The 24,934-nt window shown below is 44.4% G+C and overlaps 1 protein-coding gene across 8 annotated transcripts in view; it reads left to right on the forward strand.

The window, feature by feature from the left end:
• ADGRB1 (adhesion G protein-coupled receptor B1) overlaps positions 1-24,720 on the forward strand; it is a 394,593-nt gene extending 369,873 nt beyond the window's left edge. For 2 of the 8 annotated variants that reach the window (XM_078392021.1, XM_078392025.1), the window contains 7 exons: positions 1,209-1,304; positions 3,356-3,410; positions 14,259-15,016; positions 16,731-16,766; positions 17,164-17,268; positions 17,674-17,727; positions 23,203-24,720. In XM_078392021.1, coding sequence (XP_078248147.1) covers positions 1,209-1,304; positions 3,356-3,410; positions 14,259-15,016; positions 16,731-16,766; positions 17,164-17,268; positions 17,674-17,727; positions 23,203-23,400 — 1,302 coding nt within the window. In that variant the 3' untranslated portion in view covers positions 23,401-24,720. The remainder of the gene's footprint in view (positions 1-1,208; positions 1,305-3,355; positions 3,411-14,258; positions 15,017-16,730; positions 16,767-17,163; positions 17,269-17,673; positions 17,728-23,202) is intronic. The other 6 variants (XM_078392022.1, XM_078392026.1, XM_078392023.1 and 3 more) reach the window with 3 other exon arrangements.
• The last annotated feature ends 214 nt before the right edge of the window (positions 24,721-24,934 follow it).

Below are 24,934 nucleotides of genomic sequence, written 5' to 3' on the forward strand. Positions count from 1 at the left end.
TTATACGGATTTCTGAAACAATATCTAGTTTTCTTCTAAGCTCAGGAGGTGGGAAATTGGTATAGCCACAGGGAAATGGTTTTGCAAATCCAATACATTTATTTTCCCTTCCTACAATCAAGTAAGACATGCAGTGGGCAGTGGGAGAGTAGTCCCCGATGGCCACCCCAGGCCCAGCGTGACAATAATTGCAACAAAATGAATGCAGGGTGAGATTTGTACATCGTTTTTCGCTCACTTGTGCCTTTCACAGCTTCCTCCATTAAGAGATGGAAAAGCCAGAAGCTGCTAATATCCTCTCTTCAAGAACATTTTGGCCAGACCATAATGATCTTGAGGATCAAGATATTTTGGGTCGCTTCCACCGTTGCCTGCTTTTAATGTGTAAGTTAAGACTATTCGTTGAAAGGCAACACAGAAACATAATAAGTAAAAATGTGAAAAAGAAAGAATGAATTGGATACAGATTTTCCAGTGCTTACATTAGACCTATAGAAGTCAGTGGGATTTAAGGGAGTACTGGCAGACCTTTGCCATTTATTTCAATGGACCACCCTCTATCCAACACTACATTTTATTCTTCTGATGGTAAGGGTTTCCCTGGGCACCTTAGAGGTTGGAAGCACACATTGAGAAGCTGTTCACACTTTTTAAAAGCAGCGTTCTCAAGACAGAAATAAAAGAGTTCTATGCTTTTGGATGTGAAGATGGATGGTCTCATATTTTTCTGGACATTCTACTACAATTCACTTAAAAGGAACAAAAGTCTGGCTGAGATTATATGGGGACATAGCTCGCCATCTGGACCCCTTATGGCCCAGTGTGAGCTATTTCCTGGTGATCGCGCGATGTATGGGAGATTGCAAATCAGCCTGGCTAGGCTCCATGCACAAGCTGGACCATTTTGGTCCAGTGGCAGGCCTACACTTTCTTTGGGCTGGAAGAGATTCCCCAACAGACAGAAAAATTGCTTTAAGGAAGGACACTCCCAGCAAAGCCACCCTTCCTGGTGTGATCAAACACGATCCTTTCTCACCATCTAGTTGCACTTTAGAGTTCCACATTCGGTTTCCCTCTTGATTTATTCCATAGCTAGTTTTGTTGACGATACATGTCATCCAAGGCTGAAGCTACACACCACCCAACTTCAGATCTTTTTCAACCTGAAATGTTCCTCTGATTCTTGTTCATGTGACACCCTTTTCTAGGTACAGGACGCTGTGAAATGCCGCGTGGTGGACCGCCAGGAAGAAGGGAATGGAGATTCAGGGGGGTCGTTCCAGAATGGACATGCTCAGCTCATGGTAGGATAAAGTGCCTCTCTCTCCAATGTTAGCCACTGGGACAGATAAAACTGTTGTTTCTCAGTAGAAAACATTTGCAAATCATGGAAGTCCTCTGATCCCTCTGATGCACGAAACCCACGCAGAAAGATACTCTCTCCTCCTGATTCCTGCCCACTTTCACCTCAGCATGAAGTATATCATACTGAAAAGGATTCAGAAAGAAACAGCGAGATAAAATATATACACATGCTAGACACACGTATCACAGGTCTTAATATAAGCCAAGGCTTTTTGAGCCACTACCAGATATAAACAAATATTACAGTGGTGCCTCGCATAACGTTTTTAATTGGTTCCAAAAAAAAAACCTTATGCGAAAAAAACTTTATGCGAAACACCATTTCCCATAGAGATGCATTGGAAACCGGTTAATCCGTTCCAATAGGCACGGATTGCCGTCCTTAAGCGAAAAAACCCATAGGAAACATCGTTAAACGATACAATGTATCCTCCATTGGAATGTATTGTAGCTGACTCAATATGTTTCAATGGCTTTGCGAAGTCAATTTTTGCAAAATTAAGTGTGTCATAAAAGGGTCAAAAATGGTTTTAAATGCTTGGATTAGCTTCTGCACCCTCTAAAACGGATGCAAAAGTTAATTTGGCTTTGATCTGACTTTTCGTTAATTAATGGTGAATTTTTTTCCCCCAACTTTTGACAGCTGTCAAAATCTGACAGCTCCATTATTTCCTATGGGGGAAGAAAAAATTCACAAAAAATTAATGAAGACTCAGCAACTGTTCTAAATTCTTGGGTTCGTTAGAGGACCCCCTAAGTTGTGTGCAAACCTGATTTGGCTTTGATCTGAACTTTCGTTAATTTTTTGTAAATTGTTTTCTCCCCCATAGGAAAGCATGGAGCTGTCAGATTTTGACAGGTCCATTGGTTCCTATGGGCCAAAAAACAAAAATTCACAAAAAATTAACGAAAAGTCAGATCAAAGCCAAATCAGGTTTGCACATGTCTTAAGGGGTCCTCTAACGAATCCAAGCATTTAGAACCGTTTTTGACCCTTCTAAGACACTTTTTTAATTGAAAAAAAAAACATCATTAAGTGAAGCAGGGGACCTAAAACAAAAAACGTTAAGCGAAGCATGGTCCCAAAACCGCTATGCGAAAATCGCCCATAGGGAAAAACATTATACGAAGCACAATCTGACTCTGAAAAAATAAACGTTTAGCAAAAAAAAACGTTAAACGAAGCAAACGTTATGCGAGGCACCACTGTATACTGTACTGCAACTCCCAGATATTTTTCTTCCCTTTCCTAAGGCAAAACAGATTCCACTCTGTTCTGGTGGTTATCCATTATCTGGGGTAATTCACACACTTTGCAACTGATTACAAAGAAAAGCTTGTCGGGGGGGGGAGTTCATCAACCAATAGCATATCTGATTAACGCAATTGTTATACTACCTTTGTTATCTTACCATTGTTAATCTATGACAGAGGTTCTCATATTCTTCACAGCACTAGCTTCTACAAAACACCTGCATATCAAAGACAGTATCATCACAATGTTTAACACCCACTGACTTTCTTACCAACCAACCACAACCTTGATGTGATGCATATATATTTGCCATGTTATAACTCCTCCTCTTACGTCTGATGAAGTGGACATGTCCACGAAAGCTCACGTTAAAAAAAATTTAAAAGTTAGTCTTTAAGGTGCCCCCACGTTTTTGTCTCTTTTTACTTTCGGTTTTTATTTCATTTTCACCTATAATACTGAAAAGGAAACAGATATGCCTTGACAAGTTTATTTGTGAGCAGAAATACAACTAAGGAGGTATAAAAGGAATCAGTTGAGTTACCTTTGGGTTGTGCAATAAATCTAGTCCTGTGGGATCCCTTTCCTTCTAAATAATGCTTCCTTTTGCTACGTATATTGTCGGGTGGTTCTACATTACTGGAAACGCTGGCCCCTTGCCCTCCTCCATCCAACACCCACCTTCCCCATCCGCCCCACTGATTCCCCCCTCCCTTTGCTTTCTCTGTCTTTCAGACTGATTTCGAGAAGGATGTGGACATGGCGTGTAGATCAGGTGAGCACATTACAGGTGAGAACTCAACAAGTGACCTGGTTTGGGGATTGAACTTGATCTTTCTTTTTCCTTTTTCAAACAAAAGCAATGTGTCCTGATTCTGTGTGTCAGTTCCAGGGGCCCCGCATGTCGAAGTTGTTTCTTGCTCCCCTTCTCCCCATGAGAGACTCCCGACGCCACCCACACCCTTATGCCTGCTTCTTTTCTGCTGCTTCCTTGCGTGTTTAGGATCTGGCTGAGATTAAGCGCAAATCACAGTGGGCAAGAGACAGAAAAGTTCAGTGCCTGAATGCCGCTTGACAGAGGCAGACAGATCGACAGCCAAACTTAAGAAATATTCTAGTTTGAATAACATCTCCCAAAAGCCCCAGCTGACATGGCCGCTGGGAGTTGTAGTTCCAAATGGTATCTTCCACATGCTTGGAGATTAAGCTATTTAAATCTCTATTTCAATCAAATTCGAAGGTGCAAGGTGGAAGGCTTTCAGTTCTACTGGAAAGGAGATACTGTACATACTGTTTCTCACCCTCCTGTTTGTATCTAAAAGAGTAGGTACAAGAATTTTAAAATAGCGCCCTCTATTACTTCTTGTTTAGCCATGGGCCCATCTCTTTTCTCTGCTTATTGCCATTTTCAGCCTGCTAAGCCTTTGCCCAGGAATATAAAACCCTTCTGCTCACTGGAGCAACAGAAATCTCTATGCCCACAGCCATTTCAAGACATGTGAAGTCAAAACTGGGGGCGTGTGAATGACGATCTGGTTCATTCTCATGGGTTATAACAAGAAAGCATATCTATATATATAAAATTCCTCCCTTAGGAGATGACAAGTTTTATTTGTCCATAGCAGAAAGAATATGCACCCTTTAAAAAAATACGCAACATTTAAAACATGATAGCTGTTGGCTTGTTGAATGGATCCAGGATTAATAACATGTAAGCACAAGATGGGTTTTTTGTAACTCTGTAAGCAATCAGCCTGTGTGTTGTGCTTCATTGAAATCTGAGCATTCAGCCTGGAAGCAGGCGGTGCAGCATGGTCTCATCCATTTTGAAGAGACCCTTGTCCAGCAGGCTGAGGCAAAGAGGCAGTCCCGAAAGCAGCAGAATCAGGGAGCTGCACAGGGGAGAGATTGTATTTGTCTTCAGTGTGGAAGGGATGGTCACTCTCGAATTGGCCTTCTCAGCCACACTAGACGCTGTTCCAAGACCTCTATTCAGAGCACGTTACCATTATCCCCTTACCCCGGAATAAGACACGAGACAACTGTTATGGAATGAACATGGGCCACACTTTATTAAATTTTCAAATTTATCCTCAATGGAAAAAGGGCGACCTGTGTTGGTGCAGACTGAGGTTCTGCAGAGGGGTCTCAACAGACCCCTACCAAACTATGGGCGAGTCCTGAGCCCCAATATCTCGCAGTTGTGAAGACAGTGAGAACCCGGCCGGCCCAAATTTGATCACCCCCAGACCTCAAGTCCCCTTCTTCTTGTTGACGGTTGGTCCGGGAGCAGCCCGAGCGGATCTTCTCCCCCAAGCGCTGTAATTGCACGATCGGTGGCACTGGGAGATCAGATGAGCTATACTTTACCCGTGTTTGTGAGGGAACTCACCGAAACCTGTTATATCCGAATTACCCGCCATGGCATAGGGGCAAACTACACTTAAGGCCCATGCTCGCCATCAAGCCTCTTGAGCTCTAAAAATCAGCCCCCCCCCTTGATGTCAGCCAAAAATATTTCCAAACCTCCCAGATGTATAATCAAGACATCCGGGGTTGCACACTGAATGCAGACACTCTGCATAACTGGCCCCGTAACAGTCCACAGATCCCTCTTCACACGATTTGGGCTCTGTCTGCGAGACCCAAATTGCTACCCCACGCCAACTGAGCAGCATATCTCGCAGCCCAAAAAACTAAGCTGTGGCCCACTATCATTATCTGTCACCGACTGTCCCCCAGTCCCTCTAAATTAATTGGGCTGGGGCCCTTTGCCGGGGGGACCCCTTCTTATTACCTCCAGCATCCTTGATGGCATTCCTCTGTGTGCTGGCTCGAAAGCATGATGTGGTGGGGTGCTGACCCACACACACCAAGCATTCATGCCGGAATCTACATCTCTTGCATGAGCATGTTCCCTTGGCATTGTAATCCCAACAGAGAAAGCGGGGTTGAACTGCTTGCCCTGTGCCGGCGCAGAAACCCACATTCACACCCTGTTTATGGATCAGGTGACCACTATGAAACCGTTCTCGGGGGTTAGGTCAAGCTGGAGTCATAATCTGCAGCCAGAGGCCTGGCAACGGCTCATCCCAGCGCAAATTTGGATGAATCACACTGTGCATATGGAACGATTCATCATATGTCAACCAGGCCTGTCCCGCAAAGTCTACATATGCTTAGTAAATCAAATCTAAGAACTGGAAGAGAGCCAGTGCCCTCCAGGGCTACGCTCTCACAATCACCCCAGCATAGATGATAAATCCTGGTAACCAATTGGCTCAGGTCCTATCTGGCTTACGCCTGCTACGTCTTTCCTTCTCCTGTTCATCTTCCTTATTAACATCCTTCTTTTCTACTTCTCTATTGAGGAGTTTGAATAGGTCTGCATACTTTCTTTCAAATTTTGTTCCTTAGTCGCTGGTGCTAGGTGGTCACCTAGAGGCATGGCGCGACCCCGAAATGCAACACATTCAGAGACACTGTGTTATAGCCCATATTTGGTACTGACAGATATGACCATACACCTACTCCTGGCATTGGGCCAAAAAATGCGGAACGGCAAGGTTGTGGCACGCTAACTGGCAAGGCATGTTGAGTTGTCCTTTCAGCCTCCAATGCTGCAATCTTTTCTTGCAGCTGCTGCCATATTGGTCATGCCATGATTGAGGCAGGGAAACGTGGGGGGCACCCTCTTTTTGGCAGGCTGTTTGCCCTTCTTGCTCCCTTGTCACTTTTTGGAGGACATCACTGCTGCAAATGCAAGACCTGAACACCAATTACTACTGCACTTCAGAACGGTGTCCCTTTGCTACAGAAACTCTACCAGAATACTTGCAATCTAATAATTATACCAGATGCTGCTATATATACTATCCTCTATATCTTTACCACTTGAAACTTGGAGTCCAAATACTGCCTATGTAGTCCTGGTATTAGCAAACCTTGCCTGAACCCCCCCTAGTGGTAGAAACTAACTTATCAATTACCTGGTAAAAGTCCATTTAAAAGCAATTTCACCAGTCTAACTACCCAAGAATATCAAAAGATAATAAATCTAGAATTATAACTGAATATTAATCCAGCAAGACAACTACAATTATACTATTCTTGTAAATATTTGATTATAATTAAGAGACTACACTATAATGAATTAACTATATCTAAATATTAATCCAGTCTTGTAAATATTTAATTATAATTAATAGACAATACTAATAATTATTTATATCTGAATCTTAATCCAGCAAGTCAACACTACTTATATTATTCTTGTAAATATTCAATTATACTGATGCTAAACTATGATAAATTATCCAACGTAAATTCAAGCTATTTATTTAAATAGCCCCAGCAAACATCAGGCAATAAACAAAGATTGTCCTTATAATGAAGCCTAATTAAGGCAAAACGTGAAGCAGCTTATCTAATAAATAAAAACTGAGTACTAATATATTGAAAGCTTATGCAAGACACAAAGCCCCCCCCCAAAATTAAAACATTGACCAGGCACAATATTTGAGAATAACTGAGAAGCTGAGGGGTCCAGGGGGTTGGGCGTGCACCCACAAACATCCGCTTTTCTAATAATAAAATGCCTCAAGCCCGCACTTCCTATTCCCTCTTCCTTTACATATCTTCTTATTGTTATTAATTAATTCCTATTGATTATATACAATGCTCCCAGCACTGTCCTTTGCTGGCTTAGCAGGCACAGAAGCTGGCCTAATGGCCACGCCGCACCCCATCCTCCACTCCTTCCCTGCTTTCCCCCTTCTATATATATGACTGCCAGAAAGGAAAAGGCTGAAGGTAGGAGGAGCCCTAGCTCAAATACTCTCCCTCCTCCATTTTCTTGGCTATCATTGCGAGATATCTCAGTTTCGCGTTATCCCGGGAATGGGATAATGGCGGCCCATGCAGCTGAAGAGCTCATCAGCGGACCGGGCATACTGTAGTCTCTCGAGACTGAAGGATGCCTACAAAGGACAGGTGTGTTTCTGCTGACAAAGAGAAAGGGTGTAAAGCATGATTTAAGAAAAAAAGTCCTTGGTGCCTCGCCCACACATTCATGCTGAGGCTGGCGAAACCTTGAAATTCCCCCACCTTGTTGAGACAACATTTTTCAACAAGAACTGAGACAGTGTCCAGATTCTTCTGTCTTCACTGACTCATTAAGGCAGGTAATTGACCTTTACGGGTTGGGAATTCATCCTGCTTCTTCAAATGCCCAACCTGCCTTCTCGTCACACACAAATAAAAAGCAGTACAAGGCTGGCCATCGAAACCAGGTTTATGTGAGAATAACACTGCATGTCTGCATGATGTGCACTTCCACTGTCCTTTCAAGCAAAAGGAATCGATTCGTCAACCGTCAATTTGAGTGTCAGGCTTAAAAGGTTGTTTAAGATTAAAATGTGAGACGTTCAGCTGTGAAACAGCCATTTGGGTCACGGCTGTATAGCTCCTGCCTTATCTTACCTGTATTTTTGATCATTCCAGCAGATGTTTCTCAGCAGTATTTTAACGTCGTAAAATCTAGCAAATCTAAAATGTGAATTAATGCTCATCATTTTGCTTTTGGATGAATGAGCTCTTGAAGCATGCAGGCTAGTGTTTCTAAGCTACGACTCCCAGAATTTTGGGAGTCGCAGTTCAGTAACATCAACCTGTCTGCTTCTAGTGAGCTGTTACAGCTGTTGCATTATTCTCGCTGAACTTTGCCTGTTCCTGAAGAGACAGTGGGGGAAACAGGTTCCTTCTCCGTGTGCTTCTCCCCTTTGCTCTCCCCAAAACCTATATCCTTCGAGCCCAGCAGCCTTGCATGGGCCATCACCATCTTCCCTGGCTTGCGTAGATCCAGCGCTGTGCCTGTTGACCATGGAAGGAGGATCAAAGGTTTGAGATGGTCTGTCCTGTCTCTCCCATCCTGAAGCCCTCTGCTCTCCTGCACCCCTGAGGCACCCGAAGAAGCCTTCACCTGCTTGCTAGTGTTGCAGGAGCTACTCCTTACAACCTTCTTTCCTGCTTCTGAGCAAGAACACTCCCAGCAAACCCAGACCCTGCCTAGAATTCCAATCTTCCAAACCAGGATCTCCTTAAGTCTGAGTATTAGCGCTGTTTGCTCTTCTATGAATTTCTTTTCTTCTCCTTTTCTTCCTGGGTTTCTCTTTTCTTTTTCTTTTTCTTTCCTTTCCTTTTCCTTCTCTTTTCTCTTCCCTTCCCTTCCCTTCCCTTCCCTTCTCTTCCCTTCCCTTCTCTTCTTTTCTCTTCCCTTCCCTTCTCTTCTCTTCTTTTCTCTTCCCTTCCCTTCCCTTCTCTTCCTTTCCCATCTCTTCCCTTCCCTTCCTCTCTATATCCCACTTTTCATTGCTCTGCCCTTCTCATGGATGCTTCACACAATAAGTGACAGTAAATGGTTGTTTTGCCAGCATGTGCATACCTCGTTGCCAGGGAGGTGGTGAAAACAACCCCATTCCCTTGGTGAGTGAGCGCAGTTACTGCATCTCTACATTATATGTTTATGTGTGTTCAAAAACCATGGAGGTAAAAAAAATTAAAATGTCATATGGGACATGTTCACCTTTGCTATTTCATTATTTTTCTGTCCTTCCATCTTTCTTCTCTCTGTCCCTCCCCACATGCACATTATATTCATTTCCCTCTTTTGCATCTCTCTGTCTGTCCAGCCATCTAATCATCCGTGTGCATTTTCTGATTCCTGAGACTGCAATATCTCTACTTCACATTCCAACACCTATCTGGAAGCCCAGGTAGCAGCCAGAAGAGGGAGAGTTAGTGTCCCCACCTATGGGCAAAAGATCAGTGTCCCATTTCAATTTCAACACGTATCAATCTGGTCTGTCCCATTTCATCACCAGTGCTTCCCAATGTATCCATCTTGGGACACAACCATTCTAGCAAACATTTTTCTGATGCCAAGGAGAGTTTATGCAAACTGTGGGAGCTGTGTGAAAAAAAAAAGTTTTCGTTCAGTTCTCTACTGCAGATGAGAAACCTTGTGGTATTCTTGAACGGTCTCATCTTGTCAAGATTAGATAAACCCACGAGAACAAGGAATGTAATGAATATACTTTCCATTGCTATTTAAGACAAGGGGGAAAAAGAGAAAAGATGAGGAATGGAAATTGACTGATTCCTCCATCCCTGACTAGAAATGTAACATTTCTGGAAATTTTGAAGCCATATAAAACAGCTTTGGGAAAAAAAATGTGGGGGCTGGACTGTTTCCCCCCCCCCCCCAATTTTTCCAGGTTTTTTTCCCCAAGCCATTTTATATAGCTTCAGAATTTCTGGAAATTTTACACCTCTAGCCGGGACTGCATCTTGCGTCAAGACCTGGCCAGCTGACCCATGAGTTAAAAGCAAGCCGCACTGCTGGTTGAGCAGCCCGCCGGAAGTGCCAACCCGATGGAGAGTGAACCGCACAGCATAATTGCTCCTGAAACTAGGAATTACACTCCCTCATCAGCTTTATAATTCCAAGAGGGAATGTGAGTGTTAGAGAATGAGGCCAGTGCTGACATGTCCTTGGGAAATACATTATAGTTTTTTATTCCATCTCCATGTGGCACTCACTGGTCCGCTGAGATGCTCTACTTTCTGCTAGCATCTTCTATCATCTCCCTCCCACTTCCTCTCTCTCTCTCTCTCTCTCTCTCTCTCTCTCTCTCTCTGTTGATCTCCTTGCTGCTTCTATTTTCTCCCTCTGGTCACTTCTGATGCTATCAACTAAACAAAGAATTTGGGGTTGGGCTGGCGATGCAATTTACTCGGAAGACTTGAGAGTTTCCCACACTTCTTTTGGCAGACTCCTTATCTTCCTCCCCCATGTGCAAATGCACACACGTACACACCCACGCACACTTCCCTGGAATGACATGGCTTGCATTGTTGAGGATGCAAAATGGCGACAGCTCATTGACAGCATGGCTGAAACAGAGGGGTCTTGACTGCAGATGGCTACTCTGATCTGGAACACCAAGGTCCTATGGAGAACTGATGATGGATGACAGACTGACTTGTCCACAGAACACTTCTGCAGTGGCCTCTAGTTCCCACCACATTAACTTCTTTTGCCCAGTTGCAAAAATCTTCCTGCAATGAGAGAATTCCATAACAGATTGGTCCCATCATGTTCTAGGGCGGCTCTGCACACAATGGCTGAACTGCAGTAATAAGTTGCAACCAGCGTAAACCCATTGAATCAGTGGAACCTAACAGAGAGGAGTTAAATCCCCATTGATTTAATGGGCCTACTCTACTTGTGACTTATTACTGGATTTCAGCCTATCAGGTCCTGACTTTTAAGGAGTCAGAGAGTTCAACATGGACATTTGTGGTGTTAATCCAGATTGTACAGGGCACTCAAGCAGGAACTGATAACCTCTGGAAACTATTCCATGGGTTCTATGTGCTTATATCTGCCCCCATCTCAGGACTGCCTTTGCATAGGACTGCCACGTTCCTGCCTGTCTTTTGGTTGTTTCACCAAGCAAAGGGCACAAGCTACGTGTCTTTCAGCTACCACCAGTTGATTACATCAGCATTATATGTTATTAATAATAGAGGTCTAGGCAATGTGTCATTTTTAAAAGAACCAAATAGAAGTTGTTTATTATTACATGTGATAAAGGTACCATCCGTGTCATTAACTTTTAACAAAACATCCTACTTCATCCACTCTCAACCACCCACTATCTCTCTCTCTCTCTCTCTACTCCAAATTCCAAAACCTCTCACGCTAAACCCTCGACTCCAATTCTCCCAATCTAAACTCTAACCCGCTTTCCTCCCTGTGCAGAGACTCTTCTATCTTGTGACTCCGCCTCTCCAACACTCTCATTGGTCCATGCAGGTAGCACATTAATATTCATGACCTGGTCGGACGCCACAAGGACATTTTTAAAAATCTCTACAAATTGAGCAATATAAGCCTCCTTCTATGTGGAAGTGATGGCAGCCCAGAGTAGACCTTTGGTCTAGATGGGCGAGGTATAAATCTAATAAAATAAAGAAATAAAACAAAATGGCACCCAAGCTTGCCATCCCTTGTTCACACTCACAACCAACCTGCCCCAACCAAATGACCTCCAGATGTTTTGCCTGCAATTCCCATCCAGTCCCAGCTAGCACGGTCAAAAAAGGGGAATAGCAGGGGCCACCGTCTCAACCATCTGCGCCACCACATTGAAAAAAGGCTGCTTTAAAGACTGGGATGATTACCTCTGCAGGTAATCCAGACACACAGGATCCCAAATGCTTCACGAGAGAACTGTTTTACTAAAGAAAAATGTGTGTAGCTTCTTTGATGTTATTGTGGTTCTTTTGTTTGGGCTGGAAAATAAAATCCCTCAAAGAAACCGATTGAACGCCTTCAGGTATCCTTGATGGTTGCCTGTAGAGGGCCATTCAATCCTTTTGTGCAAAGGGGGATGGCCTTCATTAATGAACAATAATGCTAATCAAAAAAGTAGTTTTGGCTGGATCCTTCGGAAGTCAAAATAGCTTCCTAGCGGTGCTATCGATATTGTTTGTAACGCTGTCATTGAATTAGACTAAGGAGCAGTCCAGTATCAAGCAGGCCAAAAGAAACATCCATCCAATTGTCTAAATGCATAACTGGTATTTGCAAAGTTCTGGATTTTGGCTTCACCCACTCCTCACAAAGTTGCCTGCAGAAAGACCTACTGTTCTGTTTAGAAAGAGAGGGAAGATCAGGGATTCAGCTGAGCTAACCATGAAACATTCATCCAGGGTCTGAGAGATGTGGAATTTCATGTTTGTTTTTGTTGGAAATCAGAGTCAGGAGGTCAATGTCTGTCAGTTGCTAGGGATCTTAGCCTATCCTTGTGATTTGAATCCCATTGTCCCGAAATGGTAAGCAATGCATTTGTCACCAACCGTGGCATTGACCAGTCTTAGATTCCTTTTGTCCTCTTGATGTTCTGTGCTGCTGACTTAAAAAGACAAAGGCAAAATTTGCAGTCAGTTAAAAGCCAAGGTCTTAGTTGCGTACTTCTCCAAGGTTTCCTAGCACAAAGGAACAACAGGCTCAGCAGCTAGTGGGCCCTCACTGATTAGAGCTATTTACATAGATGAATGTCAGTCTGGAGTGCTTGAGCTTGATGAGTCCATCAGTGGGAGGTTGAAACAAAAGGTCTAAGGGGACCTTTCCAACTCTATGCTGCTGCCATAGAATCAGAGACTTGGAAGGCGCCCCAAGGAATCCTCTCTTCCAGTTCTCTGCTTCTGTAGGAAACCTACAACTAAAGCATCTCTAACATAGTCACCCCTTCATGTGACTCCAAAGAAGGAGAATTCACCAACTTCTAGGATATTCCTTCCTACTCTGCCATGAGAATGCCTTTCTTGTGCTTTTTTGAAGAGTCTGTTTGCTGTTTCCATTAAACCAGTCTGGGTTTAATAATCTTTGGAGAAATATTCAATTGGTGCCACAAAGGCCAATTGACCATGCTCTGGTGGTCATGCGCCACAAACTCAGTTCTGACTTACGGCAACCCTAAGAGAGTTTTCACAGCATGTAAGATGTTCAAGGAGCACCTTGTGATCGCCACGGACGGTGAAACTTGACCCAACGTCTCCTGAGACCTACTCCAAGATTTATTGACTAAATCCTGCTGGTTCTTCTCATTTCACACCCTTTATTTACATCTGTTCTGCAGGGTAAATAACTAAAAAAACTGGCATCTTGAACTGGTGGGTACATGATGCTTCTTCTCCCTGGGTTCCCTCTGTCCACTGCAGCTGACAATATATGCCTACAGTGGTATTTTCCTTTGGAGTGCAGGCATACTGTTAAAAGTAAGGAGCAGCAAGCAGGAAATTGAAGGGCTTTCTGTTCTATGATCCAAACTTGGAAGAATCCTTTCAGCTTCCCTTTTCACTTTCACAGCAGAACTCTTTTGGACCCACTGCAAAATTTGTGCGGCAGGACAAAGGGAAAATGTCTAACAGTTTCACCAGAGTGCTTTACATCTGTTCTCCAAATCTTAGACATTGGCCAGAATCCTCTTGGTGATTTCCACTTGTGCAAAGGAAATTGCTTTAGTCTTGGTGGCATGTTGCCATTTAGTATCAGCATTCTGGTTGCATTCTTGGGAAGATGTCCAATCCCTTGATCAACCTCATGCCCAAGAACTCAACCAGCACCTGGTGAGTGAATGTCAATTTGCCATCAAAACTTGGGTGGTTTTGCCTTACACATCAGTAAGTCGGAGATAGGATTCTGTCCACTGTGGAGAACATTGTATATTCAATCACATCCAGTTTCCACTCTAAGAGGTAACTGCAAGAGTTTGCACATCTGCCTTTCTGGGAAGCTAAAGTAGACACCACATAACAGCTGTTCCAGGATAATCACTAATTTTGGCACAAAATAATCACTAATTTTGGCACAAGATAATCACTACTTTTGGCACATGGATGTATTTTCATAGATGGTCAGAACAAAAAATTGTCTTTATAAGCCTGTCCTCCAGGGTCTTGTGGTCATATGATTAAGCAGTGCCATTGTGATGAATGTCTTCTCTGTTGTGTTGTGAGATATTTCCCATTGCATTTGCTGACCACCTTCTGCTTTCCTCCAACTTATTAGTGCTCAATAAAGATATCAGCACCTGTCGTACGATGACCATCACGGGGACCCTGAAGCGTCCTTCACTGCAGGACGAGGAGAAGGTGAAGCTGAACCACCAGAAAGGTTCATCCAACTTCAACAGTCTTCCAGCCAACGTCTCCAAGATGCACCTCCAAGGCTCCCCACACTACCTGGGGGCCATCAACCTCAACGACTTCAGCAACCACACCCTCACTTTGAAGAAAGACAAGAGCCAGCTCCCCAAGTCCATCTACATCTGTGATGGGGATATCTTCAAAAAGCTGGACTCGGAGCTCTCTCGGGCACAAGACCAAGCCATAGATAACACCAGCTATGTCATCCTGCCCACCAACACCTCCACCTTGCGGCCAAAGCCGCCGCCGCCACCTCCACCACCCAAGGACGAAACAAAATACAGCATCAACATTGACCAGATGCCACAGACGCGGCTTATCCACCTCAGTATGGCCACTGACCCAGGTTTTGTAGTCAAGAGCCCTCCAAGGGAGCCAGTGGTGATGGGCTGTGGGGAGGTCCCACCTTCCCATATGATGCAGCAGCAACAACAACAGCAACCACCACCACCACTACAGCAGCAGCAGCAGCAACAACAACAACAGTTATCACCTCCAGTGGTCAGCAAATCCGGTGCCTCACAGATGCCCAACAGCTTGTGTGAGCCAGGCGAGTCTGGAAACTCAGGCATTGTGTCGAAGGGTGAGACTGTCTCCACCCTTTCCATGAGTTCCCTTGAGGTAAGGGAGATTTTGGTCATGATAAGGCATATACTGCTTCAGTATAGAACTTCCCAGTTCAGTCCCTGCCCTTTTCAGTCTCCAAGGAGGAGTGCACCAGTCTCTTTTGATTTCAGAAGCTAAGTAGGGTCAGGCCTGGTTAACGTTTGGATGGGAGACCACCAGGAACCCCAAGTGCTCTCCAAGTAGAGCTAAAAAGAATTCTGCTGGTGAGCCACTGTTGCCCAACAGAGTTGACCACACGGGCCAAGTGGGACCATCGTTCTATCTCAATTTAAGGCAGCTAGTTTCCAAAAATAATTTGAGGCACATGGGACTTTGAGGGACCACTGAGTTCCTTCCTCCTTCTGACCTTGGAAGGTAGCTGCCAGTCGGATGGTATGAAGTGAGGCTGAAAGGATCCATGGGTTGATGCCAGAAAGAGGGGAATTTTATTTGGTTTCCTTTTTAGAGAAGAACTTAACCAAAGCCACAACTTTTCTTCACAAAAGGGATAGAAATAACTTGATGGTGTTAAAAAAACAAAACAAAACACAGAGAACTTGGAAGTAAATGAAGCAGAATTCTCCAGGCGGGGTGTGTGTGTTGTGTGCTTCGCTCTTAGAAGTCTGGCTTTAATCCTTGATGTCTGTGGAGCTTAATTAGGGTGTCCAACTTTTTTTCCCCCATGACAAACTCATCATCTTTAACAGCTGTATGGCAGGCATCTACAACAGTGGTCCTCGACCTTGGGCCTCCAGATGTTCTTGGACTTCAACTCCCAGAAATCCTGGCCAGCAGAGGTGGTGGTGAAGGCTTCTGGGAGTTGTAGTCCAAGAACATCTGGAGGCCCAAGGTTGGGGTCCACTGATCTACAATATGCCCCTTTTCACACTGGGAACAGATGTCCCTGTAGAATTTGGTTGGTACAGATGGGCCTTGTCCCGTTCACCAGATTTCAGATTCTTTCGTAAGTGGCATGGAAAGGATGCAAGATTTTTTTAACCGCAATTATAATAGAAATGTGAGAGAAAGGGAAAGTGGCCCACTTTTCTTTTCCTACTAAGTGCAAAGCATTTCCAGCTATTCATTTATGGAAGGGTATCCATTCTTCTAGACACAATTGGTCCTTTTTACGTAAGGCCCTCTCTCATTGATAACTGTCCTACATTATCAAATCAGAATGATTCTATAGTATTTTCTTCATTCATTGCTTTCTTACACCTCCTGCTTTGCCTTGAAGGGGCTCAGAATGACCTTCCTAACTCTGTCTCATTTTATTCTCACCAGATTTATTGCCAGTCTTCCTAGTCTTTCTAGACCCCCACCCCTGCTGTTAAATAGGCCAGTGTGATAGGATTTTTTTTAAAAAAAATCACTACATTTCCCCATTGAAAATAAAGTGAGGTCACATCCCAGCTGCATACACTGAAATATGGATTTCATCAAATGGGGAAAATGGAATGGACTCTGATATCAATGGGGTAGTGAATCCACAACAGATTTTAGCGTAAGCCTTGGAGAAGCTATTCCAGAGGTTGAAGTTGTTTTGGGGACAAGATCCGAGTCCTTGGGTAGCAACCAGAAGGTTTATACACAAATCCAAAGTGGAATCATGGTCCTCCCAAAAATGTGAACTGTCAGCCTCCATGGGGAAGATGTAAAACACTTTTCTGAGGGTGTGATCAGCCCACCGTCAACTGTGAGTAACTTATATTTCTCTCTCATTCCTCAGAGGCGGAAATCTCGGTACGCAGAACTAGATTTTGAGGTAAGACTTTTCATGCTTTCTTCTTGAGAATCCATTTGACCCCCTATTTCAAACTGAAGGAATGTGTGACGCTAAAAACACACAACACTGTCGGAGTTTGCAGCTCTGCCCATTATCCAGTGGAGCTCTTGACTGAAGTACAGCAAAAAAGCATAGAAAAATGTGAGGTTTTGAGCAAAGTGTCTTTAGAAATATCTCCAAGACAGAGAGAACGTGCTTAGAATTGCATGTTTTCTGAGAAAACTACATTGCATGGATCTGTGTATACATTATTGTGCTAATTTTGTTCTCTTTTTTTAAAAAAAAGTCACACTGGGCTATGTTTTTCCATCGTTTCTGTCAGAGGCACACACACTGTCCAGAAAGCCTTGACCTCCATCTTTCTTCCTCATTGCAGAAAATCATGCACACGCGGAAACGACACCAAGACATGTTCCAGGATCTGAACCGGAAGTTGCAGCATGCAGAGAAAGACAAGGAGTCCCCAACGACAGATAGCAAGGTGGGTCATCATCCCCCTTTCAGAGAATCCTGCCCTTTGGGGGCGGCGGAGGGAAGGATCACATCAGCACAAGCACCAAATGGGTCTTCTAGGATCAGTGCTTGCCTGTCCCCTCAACAGGGTACAGTCACGAGTGGAATTGCCCCACTTTTCCCCCTTGGGAAATCAAGAATTCCCAGAACAGATAACTGGATGCGGCCACCAAAGGGTCCTTTTGGAGGTTCTTCTTGTGTTGTGTGTGTCTCTTATCCCTTCACATGCTATGTTTTCGAGAGAAATTATTTTGAATGGCTGCCACATAAGGATTGTGCTTACGTCCTCTGACCAAGCTATGTTCTGATTTTTCTACGTTTCCCGGCATTGATTAAAGGGGGGGAAACACACTTTTCTTTCTTGTACATTTAGGGTATAAAACGGTGGAGTGTTTCTTCGGGTGGAAGTGATAAAACTAACGCCAGCGTAAGTCTCACTGCCTGTGTTTTCCTTCAAGACCCTCACAGACACCCTCCCCCCCCTTTTCCTTCCGAGCTCTGCCATGACGCATGTCTTCACGGGTACGAATCCCTCAACCTCTCGGCACAAGCCAAACAGCCCTTGAATGCTTTGTTGACCTCCCTTGACCTTCTCACATTTGTCATGGAGTAGAAAAGAAGATGCCGGAAGGCCTTCAGATCTATTCCCCCTGCATCCTTAGTGCCTTGGTCGCATTCTCATTAAGCCAGACCTGACTGAAAGCACCTTTCCCTTTCCTTGCAAGTACCCAAAGATGGCAACTTTTCCCATCTTCCTCACTAGCATGTTTGACTGCCATGAAATCGTCGTTTCTACACACACATACACCCAATTCCCGCCAATATGTTGCTGACTTTGATCAAGTGAAAGCAAACAAACATGAAATGGTGTCTAAACTCGCCACAGATCCTTGTTTCCCAGGGATTCATTTTGGTCTTGGTGGCCTTGGTTTTCTTGCTGCCGTGTTTGATGGCTGCCAACCATTCCCCGTGACTCTTTGATGCAGAAAATTGAGAGAATGGCCATGAAACCGGCTTGCTTTCTTTTTGAGAGGATGGGTGTTAGACCCCTGTCCCTGAATAATTTTCCGAATATGCTTTTCCAGGATTGATATATTACATGAGCTGGGTAGCTACCAGAGAGGAGCACGAATCGCTAGGCGAATCGGTGTTCTGCGGTTCAGTGCCCTTCCCCCTCTGGCACACAACGCGCACGGAAGCAGCACCCTGGCCTTCCTGCCCCACCACCTCTGGGGGCCGCTTCTGAGCAGGTGCCCACCCAAGCGGGTGGAGCGCCACACGACAGAACACCTGCTTGGTTGTTGGCCAAACCAGCGCAAACTGCCGAAGCGGTAGCTCGCACCCATCTCTAGTAGCTACTGCAGTGACATACCTTGACACTGGATTGCATCTATTATTTTTCCTTGGCAGTGTAATCACTGTGAATTAATCTATTAATAAGGAGGTGTAAGCAGAGGTACAATTAGTGTTTGGGGGAGGGCTTTTTTTTTACATGTCATGAGAGATGGTTATGGCCTGGAGGGGCCACATGGGGTACCCAAGGGGCTTGTGACTTTGGCCAGGTGTACATTCCTTAGGTAGACCACAGGAGGTCACCTAATGGCATGGCGGGGACACTCACACAAATCCACAAGAACAAGGCAGCCTCCTTCCATGACCCTGCCAAGGGATGTTCTTCCAGTGGGTTCAGATGCCCCAAGAGGAGAGAATATTCTCTCAGCCTTTACAGAGGAAGACCGTATGGCAACCCGATGGATGAGTGATCTTCAAAAGGTCCTGTCCTCAGCCTAACCCAGCTTAGCTCGTGTAGATTCAAGGCGGTGGTTCCTTGAGGGACTCTGTCCATCTCGTATTGGGTCTCCCTCTTTTCCTGCTGCTTTCCACTATTCCCGGCATGATGGTCTTTTCCAGAGAATCCTCTCTTCTCAGGATGGGCCCAAAGTCAGACAGTTTCTATTTCAACTTTTTTTTTGTGAGATGATAACATCCCTTTGAATAATGGAATTGTAAAAAGGAAGCATAAAGAATGTTGGAATGCTTCTTCAGAATGATTCTCTCTCACATATCACTAATTTTATTAACCCTGCTCGGTTCACCAAATTCACAGTAGTTTTATCATAGACCATGTTTATGTGGATCTGAGCATAATTCTATCTAGTTACTGTAAATATATGGCTGGGTGATCAGTGGGCCTTAAGAATATAATTCAGAGGACGCTTGTTACCAGTAGATTAATGTTCTGTGTTTTCTAAGAGTAGGTAGCTTTGATGCTTTCAGTACACCATTTCTTATGCTAAATATCCCACTAAGAATAAGATAATTGAAAAAATAAGTGCAAAAAATGGTCTGAAGTTTAACATCACAAAAACTAAGATCATGGCCACTGGTCCCATCACCTCCTGGCAAATCGAAGTGGAAGGGTGACTTTCTTGGGCTCCGTGATCACTGCAAATTGTGACAGCAGCCACGAAATTAAAAGATGCCTGCTTCTTGGGAGGAAGGTGATAACAAACCTAAACAGCATCCTAAAAAGAAGATATCACCTTGCCCACAAAGGTCCACGTAGTCAAAGCTATGGTTTTTCCAGTAGGTATTTATGGAAGTGAGAGTTGGACCCTAAAGAAGGCTGACTGCTGAAGAATTGATGCTTTTGAATTGTGGTGCTGGAGGAGGCTCTTGAGAGTCCCCTGGACTGCAAGGAGAACAAACCTATCCGTTCTGAAGGAAATCAACCCTGAGTGCTCACTGGAAGGACAGATCCTGAAGCTGAGGCTCCAATCCTTTAGTCATCTCATGAGAAGAGAAGACTCCCTGGAAAAGACCCTGATGTTGGGAAAGTGTGAAGGCAAGAGGAGAAGGGGACGACCGAGGATGAGATGGTTGGAAAGTGTCACCAAAGCTACCAACGTGAATTTGACCGAACTCCGGGAAGACAGGAGGGCCTGGCCTGTTCTGGACCATGGGGTCACAAAGAGTCGGACACAACTTAACGACTAAACAACAACAAATTTGGCCTAGGGGTTTCCACTCCATAGTCTCCTCCATTAGATAGCTAACTCATGGGAACGATTCAGTTCCATAGGACTTCAGTCTAAGGTGACCCCTTTTTCACTTGGATTTTGGTGGGTGTCCCCTAAGGAAGTGGTTCTTAACCTGGGTGATACCACCCCCCAGGGCGTGATTTCATTTTTTGGGGGCAATGTAACAAAAAGGGGTGACGCGGGGGCAAAGGAACAGAAGGGGGCGATATGGGGGTGATGGAGTGAGCCAAACTTGTGAAGGCGGCTGCAGCCGCAGTGCTGGAGGCAGATCCAGCAGGTGGATCCAGAGCAGCTGGTGATCGCAGCACACCGCACTGCCATTTTGTTGTGGGAGAGGGGTGATGATAACTTCCTCAATGGCTCAAGGGGGCGATTCTTTCAAAAAGGCTAAGAACCACTGCCCTAAGTAACTCATTATGGAATGGAAAGGGCATATTACAATAAGTAATGACAATGGAATAACCATCTCTGGATCTGGAAATATGATCATGGGATATATATTTCTTTATCCAGCATGTTGTTAGTCTGTGGAACTCCTTGCCACAGGATGTGGTGACGGCATCTGGCCTAGAGGCCTTTAAAAGGGGATGGGACAGATTCCTGGAGGAAACATCCATTGCAGGTTACAAGCCATGATGGGGATGTCTAATCTCCAGGCTTCGAAGGAAGGGACCTCCAAATGGCAGATGCAGGGAAAGGGGTAGCAAGAGATAGTTATATCTGGTGGTCTTGGGTGCTCCCCCCCTCCTAGTGGGGGGCCCAGTGAGATACAGGAAGCTGGACTAGAGAGGCCCTTGGTCTGATCCAGCAGGGCTCTTCTTACGTTCTTACTGTATATATAAGTGGGATAGAAAAATGATTTCCAGAAATTGTAAAATGCATGGGTTTCATAGCGCATGGGGGAATGTTCCCAATGTCTTGTGTTTTGTTGTGTTCCTTGTTTCTGTTCATATGGAATGTAGGCACCATGCATGTCCATCGTCTCTTATTTCCCCATTGCTGAACTCACCTGACTTGAATCATTCTGTCTCTCTCTAAATCTCTCTGCTACATGGCAGATACTTCCTGTAAAAAAAAAAGCCCTCTGAATTTGGTCTCTGTGGCGCATTCACTTTAAGAGAATAATGCACCAATTCCAAGCAATTTTAGAAAGGTACCGCTCAGGCTTCTGGCAAGAGCTATGTCGGATCACTTCTGGACAGAGACTTTTTACAGAGCCATTGGGTGTTTATTGCTAGATCATCTCCCTTCCACAAAGCATAAATGCCTCTCAACCAATCATTAAGTGCCTCCAGTGGGTCCAGAGTCCAACCTTCCACTCCTGGACCCCTTTTGTCATCTTATGCTGTGCCCAAAGTACAATAGTGTCTAGACATTTTTAATTCCAGAAGGGTGTTTAGACTGGGTTGGATCCAGCACTCATTCACTTCCCTTTCTGTCACTCTTCTTTCCACCCCTGGACCCCTCTGGGTTGTGGGGGGCACATTGCGTACCAAAAAAAGCACAGAAATGGCAAATAAATAAATACACAGCTGCTGAAGTACACTTCCAGGTTTTTTTAAAGTTTTTTACTTACTTACTTACTTACTTACTTACTTACTTACTTACTTACTTACTTACTTACTTACTTACTTACTTACTTACTTACTTACTTACTTACTTACTTACTTACTTACTTACTAGTTTTTTTAGCCGTGCCATTATCAGTGGTCTCTGAGCAGCGTACAACAATACTAAAACTTTAAAAACATTAAAACCATAAAAAATAGGTAATATTATAATAATACCCTATATTTTAAAAAATCATGAAAACATTAATATTAATAAATCCTGCCGCTCATATGGCCAGCTAAAGAATACTATTTAATTAAAATGCAGGCTAAACAGAAAGGTCTTTGCCTGGCACCGAAAAGCCAAAAGTGTTGGAGCCAGGCGGATCTCTATAGGGAGGGCCTTCCAAAGTTGCGGGGGGCAACAGCTGAGAAGGCCCCTCAACCCTTTCAGGGATGGCACCTGATATTCGGGGATAAACAATGCAAGAAGACCTATGGCCTACTTAAAAGATGAGGCATGACTTCCAGAACTCTCTGGGAACTGCAATCCAGCCCTCCCACCTCCCCAATTTTTTAAAAAAGCTCTGACTTTTATTTTAAAAAATTAAAAAATTAAAAAGAAAAGTTGTCCTTCCTGTGCCATTTTAATTACTCCAAGATTCTGTTAATAACCCTGTACCATCAAGTTGATTCTGACTTATGGCGCCCCTTTTCCAGGGTTGTTTTTGCATTCCCTTCCTCTAGGGGGCGCCCTTGGGACCGTGCAGTTTGCCCAAGGCCACACAGGTTGGCTCGTCTCCCAGGAGGCCCAGTGGGGAATCGAACTCTCAGCCGGTGCCTAACTCACTGAGCTATCCAGCCAACTTTCTGTAACTGATACATGATGCATTTAGTCTATTAAACTTTTTTTGCATTCTCCTCCTAAAAGTCCTTGAATCTAATATTTCCTTCTCTCCCCACCTCTGTTTATATTTCTGTTGTTCTTGTTATGTGCCATCAAGCTGCTTCTGATTTATGCATCAATGTCCTCCAGAAGGCTCTGTTGTTAAAAGCGCTGCTCAGGTTTAGCCATTTTTAAGGCCCTATCTCCTTTTATTGAGTCAACTCATCTCCCATCCCATCTTCTTTTCCTGCTGCCTTCGTCTTTGACTACCCTTATTTTATTCCTTGGTGAGTCTTGTCACCTTACGCTGTGCCCAAAGTACAATAGCATCTATACATCTTTTTTAAACTTCCAGAAGGGCATTTAGGCTGGGTCGGATCCAGCGCTCACTCACTTACCTTTCTTTGGCTCTTCTTTCTTTACAGCAAGAAAAACAGCAGACGCCCAACAAGAGACCCTGGGAAGGAATTCGGAAAGTCCACTCTCCGCCAGCCTGGGTTAAAAAGGACACGGAGGGAGTTGCACATTCGCCTTTAGAACTCAAAACCGTGGAGTGGGAAAAGGCGGGGGCGACAATCCCCTTGGTGGGACAAGACATTATCGACCTCCAGACAGAGGTCTGAGGAGGGAAAAAAAAAAGAGGGAAAAAAGAGACTCTTTGGACGTCCTTTCCCCACTGGAAAACAAAAGAAAATAACACACAGACAGAAAAAAAAATTACGATGAAAAAAGAGCCAATGGAGCCAGGTGGAGACAGAAAAAAAGGCGTTGGTTTCTTTTCGAAACCTTCCAGTTAAAAGGAAGAAAAAAAATATAGGGTGTTAACCTTTGTATCGTTCTCTGCCGAGAGTTGGGAGCACTATTAATTTGTAGAACATAGTAGCAGTAGGTACCGTATGAAACACGGTCTTTCCCTGGTAAGGCGGGAGGCCAAAGGGCGGCGGGGGGGAGGAAGCAGGCCAAAGCGGGGGGAGGAGAGGTAGGAAGGGCAGGACGAGGGGTTTTCAGACATTAAATCGGTGCCCGGCCCTTCCTGGGGAAAAGCGTTGTTGAGGGTTTTGATCAAGAGGAGACCAATGGCCATGCTGGGTGGCCTCGGAGGTCCGGAACGAAAGCGTTTGACAAGTGGAAAGAGCAACCTTCCCAAGAAGAAAAACTTTCCGACACAGTGGGTGACCCTTGTTCAACTGGGCACCATCCATTGTAAGTTGGTTGTCGGTTGTGTGGTAGGAGGACATGAAAGATGCCTACAAGGGTCTCCCTTCCACCCCCTCGTGACCAGCCGGAAGGAATCAGAAACTGAGATATTTTAACAAGAAGAAGCTTTGTCTTTGCTGGTTAGGTCCAGCGACCCTCGACGAGGCAGCTCCAGAGATAACCAACCGAGGCAGCCATGTCGATGGGGAGAGGAAACATCTTCTTCCGTACCAGATTTTATGAACTCTTCGACGGTGACAGCAAACGTGTGGCGTATGGACCCTGAAGAGAGCTCCGCTTAAGACAATTGAGTCCCGCTCAACCTCTCTCCAGAAAAACAGAAAAGACGATAAAGAACTTGAGTGGGTAGGGGAGTTTTTTTTAAACAAATGAACAACAACAACAACAACAAAAGAATGTAGGTCATTATACTGACTGTTAGTAGATCATAGACAAATTCATGGTGGACCTTTTGTCCCAAAGGTTCACACGGCCTCATCCCCCCCCCCTTTGCTTTCAAATGACTTGACAAAACGTTTTCCCCACACACACACTTTTGCTCATTCAGAATGGACAATTCCCAGTTAACGGAGCTGGAGAAGTTGAGGGTATCGCCTTAGGACTCGGGAGACAAACTGAAAAACTAAAACAACAAAAAACAAAAACAAGTAACATCCACTTGGGAAAAAAATCTATTTTTTTTTCTTCTTTTTCTTTTCTTCAATAAAAAGAGAACTTGAAACCCACAGGCTCTCTTTTCTTTAAGTTGTGTTATTCCAAAATCTTTCCTGTTTGTTTGTTCATGTAACCACTGGAGAAAGAGGATCCTAGCGATGTGTAAAAAAAAAAGGTGAGTGGGCCAGCCGGTTGGGATATGGGGGGAGAGGATGTGCGGTGCAATTCATACGAAGTGGCACAACTCAATTTGTGCCCATCTCTAGTAGGAATATTGTATTGTGC

Source organism: Pogona vitticeps, chromosome 4 (assembly GCF_051106095.1).
Source record: "Pogona vitticeps strain Pit_001003342236 chromosome 4, PviZW2.1, whole genome shotgun sequence".
Taxonomy (NCBI): Eukaryota; Metazoa; Chordata; class Lepidosauria; order Squamata; family Agamidae; genus Pogona; species Pogona vitticeps.